Source organism: Orycteropus afer, unplaced genomic scaffold (assembly GCF_000298275.1).
Source record: "Orycteropus afer afer isolate SDZICR_OR568_19922 unplaced genomic scaffold, OryAfe1.0 scaffold00233, whole genome shotgun sequence".
Taxonomy (NCBI): domain Eukaryota; kingdom Metazoa; phylum Chordata; class Mammalia; order Tubulidentata; family Orycteropodidae; genus Orycteropus; species Orycteropus afer.
The window spans coordinates 4,247,121-4,253,383 of NW_006921820.1; the positions used below are offsets into that span (position 1 = coordinate 4,247,121).

At 49.6% G+C, this 6,263-nt stretch overlaps 1 protein-coding gene across 1 annotated transcript in view; it reads right to left on the reverse strand.

Annotated features, from left to right (window-relative positions):
- Nucleotides 1-5,831: 5,831 nt before the first annotated feature.
- LOXL1 (lysyl oxidase like 1) overlaps nucleotides 5,832-6,263 on the reverse strand; it is a 29,315-nt gene continuing 28,883 nt past the window's right edge. Inside the window, exon 6 of the mRNA XM_007948982.1 lies at nucleotides 5,832-5,951. Within this exon, the coding sequence (XP_007947173.1) occupies nucleotides 5,832-5,951 (120 nt within the window). The remainder of the gene's footprint in view (nucleotides 5,952-6,263) is intronic.

Sequence of the window (6,263 nt, forward strand, 5' to 3'; positions counted from 1 at the left end):
GGCACCTATGTGTGACCCATCAGTGGGAAGCCTGGGTGCCTCCTGCCCACTCCTACATGTCCCCATGGCAGAATGGGGGTAGGGAAGCCCTAGGAGAGGCCAGCTGGTGCACTCAGGTTTAATGGGGGGTGTATATGGGAAAGCGGTAGTTAAGTAAGCCTTCCAGGAAGTGGGGCCAGAGGGTAGCTAAGCTGTTCCTTGAAGGGGAAGACAAGAGGAAGATGGGACCCATAGGAGAGGCCCACGTCCATCCTTCTCTGGTCTTAGATGGGGTAAGAGATCCAGGTGGTCCACCTCCCACCAGGTGAGTTTGAGGGAGGGGACTGGCGGTGATGGGAGAAGGGTCAGAACCTGCAGTGACAATGTTAGAAAAACCTCAAGAGGCAGTGGTTGAGAGAGAGCCCTTCTCCCTGGCCTCCCCTCTCAGCTCAGCATCTCCTGACGGCCACACACCTACGAGGCACACCTGCCTTCTTTATAACTCCTACAGGCACAGGCCCTGCCATCCTATGTGGAGGCAAAATACTTGGTCAGCCTTGAGGTGGGATGAGCCAGCAGAAGGGCTGTCATTTTGAGGGCAGTGCTGTGAGGCTGCACTAATAGAGAGGTTTTTCAGACACTGAGACAGGCCTACTAGGGAGAGGTAAGGGCTGCCCAGGGTCACTTCACATGGTGGCTGTCTTCCCTCTCTCTGGGCCCAGAGTTTTTATTGGGAAGCTTTCTTTCCTTTTGGGGGGATAGATCCTGATGCTTCTTCCCAGGAATCACCACCTCAACGGGTTCTGTCAGCATGTGGGGACTGTCCTCACTCCTGACGGCAGGCCTGGGGACATCTGCCAGCCACATTGAACTCCCAGCCAAGGGTTTGTGTGCACACAAGAACACAGTGTCCAGGAGTCTCCATTTGATCATGTGTGTCCCCCCACTCATGGTTTGTAGTATGTTCCCTTCCCTCTCCTTCCACTCAATCCTGTTTTCTGGCCTAAGATCCCCTACTATCCCTGAGCATGTGCTGAAGGTAGGGATCTTCTCCCCAGAAAACTGCACACACCCAGCATTTTGCCCTGGGTTGAGGGTTAGAGACCTGAGGTCCAGCAGTGTCTGCATCAAACCCACCTATGGTCTCAGATGGGTCCCATCCCCATTCTGGGCTTCAGTTTTCTGAGCTGGGAATTAGGGACTTTTGACTCTATCTCCTACTGTCCTTCTGACAGTTTAGAATGCAGTGACTGGCTGGCCCTCTCCTGCTTTCACTCCTGGGAGCACCTAGAAAGAAGAGGGATGAGGCTAGAGTAAGGAGTGCACTCCCAAAATACACATGGGAGGGGGTATCATGGAAAGTGACTCCTGGATGACAGGATTCTGTCCTTGCTTCTGTTCAGTGCTCCTGGTCTGGGCCCATTGGATAGACTGGATGGGCCACAGCATCTGCCCCGTGCAAGAAAAAGGCTGAATCCAAGAGACGTGCTGAGGGAGGGGGCCACAACCATGCTTGATTTCCCCCTGCCGCCTGGGCCGGCTCTAGTGGGTTGAGACCAAGACCATTCTAGAAGCACAGTGTGGCTGTAAGAAGCCCTCTCTCAGAGGGCCCAGTGTCTGCCAGGGGACAAGGATAGGATCAGAGCCAAAAGATACCTCTTCCTTGCAAGATTTGTGAGTGCCAATGGGCTGGAGGGGGTGAACACCGACCCCTGTAGCTAACCCAGGACCTCCCCCTAAAGTGGCAGCTTAATGGTTCTCCAAGGCAGCCAGTAAGACAGGCAGAAGAGCATCCTCTTTTATTGATGGGGAAACTGAGGCCCAAAGGTTAGCATGGCCAGTGAGCAGGAGAATCGGTCCTGGAATCCAGAGCCCCAGCTCTCAGACCTTCCTTTTAAAGAGCATCTAATTAGGGTTACTTCCCTGGGAAGAAAGGACACTGGCAGGAGGTAGGGGGATGCAGATGGTCCAGAGGGCTTGTGGGAGAAGGAAAAGGGAAGGTGTCCCAAGCCTCTGTGGATACCACAGCCAGGACAGAAGAGTGGGGCTGCAGCAGCCACAGGGCCTCCCACTACTGCCCACTCTCACCCCAATAGTCCCCTGGCCCGTCTCATGGCTTCTGCTCAATGCTGTCCCCTCTGCCAAGAAGAGTCTTCTTCCTTCTGGTAAGGTACCTCCTCCCATATGAAGGTCCCACCATTTCCCTGGTTGACATGAACGGCTTGCCCTTTAGAGCCCCATGGAACTTTATCTTGAACCTTCCAAGTGCAATCTCACTAAGCTTGTGTAAAGGAGAAATTCATAAGGCCTTTTTGACCAAAGCTGAATGACTGAATTTCACTCAGTTCTTGCTGAATTCAACTGTTTTCTACGGATCTGCCAGCTTGGGAATCTTTTGTTCAGCTGAAAAGTCAATTTTCCTCTACAAGCTCCTGTTAGCCGGCTGTGTTAATTACTGGAAGCCATAAAACTAAGAAGTGATGTCTCTAAACAGTCAAGCCAGGATGTATAGGAAATACACGCTAAGGAAGGGAATCTTGATACAGATGTCTTTTGCATAAAGTAGGCCAAATAAATATATATATATATTTTATGACAAAGATGTGATAAAGAGCACTGCTTGAAAGGGTTTAGAGCTGGCCTTATCTAAAGTTTCCCAGACCCCTTAAAAGTTTTAACAAGTTGTTGCAGAGAAATGAGATCCTCATACCAAGAGGAGTTTTCACCCACTCCTGAGACATTTGGTTAAAATTCTGTAAAACTCCATCAGTAATGTTTTATGATTCTACCTAAAAGCTATTTGAGTGAGAATTAAAAGCTCTGTAATTAGTTCCTGAAATAAATCATTGTAATTTTCTATATCCAATTATCTAATAGAAGCCTATTCCTCACCCCTAAAACCCATCCTCTTTGTGACCTCAATCAATCAAACCACTGTATTATAATTTCTTTGTTCCATAGACTATATCTGTTTTTAGCTAGAAATTGTTAGTGGAAGTCATCGGTTCTCATATATATGTACTGGTGCTTTCTCATATTCAGATGTAAAATTTCTGAATAAATCCTCTTAATTTCATTTTCACAGACTGAGTTTTCTCTCTCCACAAAACTAGGTTGTGAGCTCCCTGAGTGCAGAACCCTGTCTGACTCTCCTGTGTGTGCCTGGTATTCTGTGGGCACTCAATATGTGAGTAAGTGGGCAGTGGTGTGGGGGAGTAAGTGACAGAGAGCCAACAAAAGAGATACACTACATGGTACATGGCAGTGTGAGGCTGCAGGCAGGTTCCAGAAGGCGGGAGGTGAAGGAGTGAGTGCTGAGCTGGTGGCCAGTAGGCTGGAGCCATCCACCCCACCCTGCAGGGGACCCTGCCCCCAGTGGGATGTGGTCCTCCTCCCATACCACAGCCTTGGCCCTAGGTTTCTACAGTGGGCGTGAGGCCCTCATGGTCATGCTGTGTCCTGGTCAGGGGTGGTGGTTGCCCTCTTTCCATGTTTCTAGGGAAGGATTAAGCCAAAGGACATCCCCTGAGACCAACTTAGCTTTGACTAGCCCAACCGCAGGCCACAGGCAGATGCACAGAGTAGAAAAACTTTGTTTTATTCAGCCCAAACCTGGGCAATCTTGCTCTGTGGTATGGCCAAAATATAAAAAATAAAAACCAACAACCAACAAAACAAAATTTTAGAGAAAAGTTAAGTACAAAAAAACGGGCCTGGCATCCGGAATCCCTGTGGGTTTGGTCAACGTTCGCTCCCTGAGGCCGGCAGGGAGGGACGCCCCTGGCGTCCAGCTTCCCCTGCCTGTGGGTTGGGGGGCTGGGCCCCTTGGGCCAGGTTCTTTCTGGCAGGAGGCTGCCTGGGGAGCAGAGCCTGCTTTGGGAAGGGGACAGAGTGGCTGTCTGTCCACTCACTCTGAGATCAGGATCTAGGGAAAGAAAAACAGCAGGTCAGTGGCAGTCTGTAGGGTACTTGCTCTTCCCCAGCTATCAGCAGGGACCCCTTGCAGCCTCCCCAGCTGGGGCTTCCCTCCCATAGCCCCAATTCCATGTGGGAAAGTGGGCATGAGTCTCCCATTTCCCTCAGTAATTTGAGCTTAGGGGAAAAGCCTGTCCCTCAGGCCCAGCTCCAAGAAGAGGTCTCATGAACTCTCACCCACCCAGGACCCAGTCTCGGCACAGCCCCCTCCCCAGGTCCTGAGTCCCAGATTGTTTTTCATGCCGTTATTAGCAGAGCTGCTGGAAGTATTTTCTTATTTTTTCTAATTCAATACTTAAAAAAAAAAAATCCTCCCTTTTCCTCTTCAGAAACATGATTGAAACCCACAGGCGTCAGCCCCGTGGCCTTTCTGGGAAAGCTCCGTCCAGCTTCCTGTGTGTGCTGGCCCAGCTGCCCGCCTGCGGTCAGGGCCACAGAGCTGCTCTAATAAACCCTTTCCAAGCACTTATGTAAAGGGCTCAGAGGAAGGGCCTCAGCCTGCCCACAGGCCCCAGGGGAGCCAAGAGGTGGGGCTGTTTCTGAGCTTGGCCAGCAGAGGGGCTTCAAGGTTACCCAGTAGCTGGCAGGTAGAGGCCAGAGGGGGACATAGATTTCCTGTCTGCCTTTACCCCACCTGCTCCTTCTTCCTTCTTCCCTAGAAGTGCTTCCCAGAAAATCTCCACTGAAAGTCCAATGGCTGATGAAACGGCTGATGAGAGAGCTGTGACAGTGACACTGGGAAGGGTCCTGAAACCCAGTCCAAGAGCCAAGTTCCCAAAGATGGGGGAGGAGTCAGTAGTTCTAACTACTCTGTGACCTGGAAAATTCTGATCTAATTCTACTCCTTAGGAACCTAATCTCTATACTGAACTAGAGGCCATGGTTCTCATTTCTAAATATTCATGGGGCAGTGCAGGGCTTGTGAATCACTAGGGTAGTGGTAGCAGCCAAGGCTGAATGGGCTGTCTCTAAATGGACCCTGACCCTGGTCATGTGCTGAGTCCTGACCCTGATCACACTGAGCCCTGACCTTAGTCACAGGTTAAAGCTCTGTTACCTGTCAACCATTCATTAATACATACTTTTAGGGAAAGATGCCTTTCTGGGTCTCAGAATCCCTACTTTTTTTTTTTTTTTTAAGAAGTTGCTTTGACTTGAGCAAACATTTTCAATTCACATTGAGTAGGATGGGGTTTCTTTGTGTGCCCCATGTAGAGAATTAGAGAGTGACCAAAGATAGCCAATCTGAAGTAAGTACCCCATGTAGGGAATTAGAGAGTGACCAAAGATAGCCAATTTGAAGTAGCTGAGGAACCTGGCCAGTTTATCAGCTTGATCGACAAAGGGGGGCCAGGGACTGATGACATTACAATTCCCATTATTTCTAATCTAGAAGGCTTAATTCAGTCCACTTGGTCACAACATTGTGATCATTCATTGAGCACCATGTCAGCCAAGCCCTAGAACATGCACAGAAGTCAGGCCTTTAAATCCTCAGAACAAGCCTATGTGGGAAGTTACAGTTGACAAAATTAGTGAGGAAGTCACTATCAGGACAACCTAGGAGGAACTAGCATGTCAGAGCCCATGCATTTCCCCTGAATTATGGTGCCCTCTACTGGCTTCCACCTGAGACATTTAGGGAACTGAACAATGAGGCACCAAATCAATATCCTACAGACTGAGCCCCACTACATGCTCTCAGTGTGGGCCTAGCATGGCAAGGCTCTTTCTGCTGAACTGGTGGGCTGTGCCCAACTACAGGTGTGTAGGGCCATTAAAGTGAACCAAAGTGCAATTATCTTCTGCATTTGCTGTGGCTCTGTCTGCTCCCCAGGTATGAAATGGGCTGGGGCAGGGAGGGTGGTGGCAAGCACTTACTGGACAATTTTACAGTTTGTTGTAGAAACGTAGCGACCTGTATAATGGATGTTGCATCTCACCACATTGTTGGTGAAGTCAGACTCCAAAACAATGTACTTTGGATTCACATGCACCTGCAGGAAGAGGGGACAGAGAGAAAAGGGATTTAGTTGGGTGTGGGGGTACACTTTATCTGGTCACCTTGGAAGGTGGTACACAAGCAGACAGACAGACACACAGGAAGGGCAGAGAGAGAAAGAGAGAGAGAGAGAGGATATACTGAGATAAAAACAAAACCAAACCCACTGCCATCAAGTTGATTCTGACTCATAGTGACCCCCACTGGGTTTCCAAGGAGGTAAATCTTTATGGAAGTAGATTGCCCAGTCTTCCTTCCACAGAGTGGCTGGTGGGTTTGAACCACCAAACTTCTGGTTAGCAGTGAG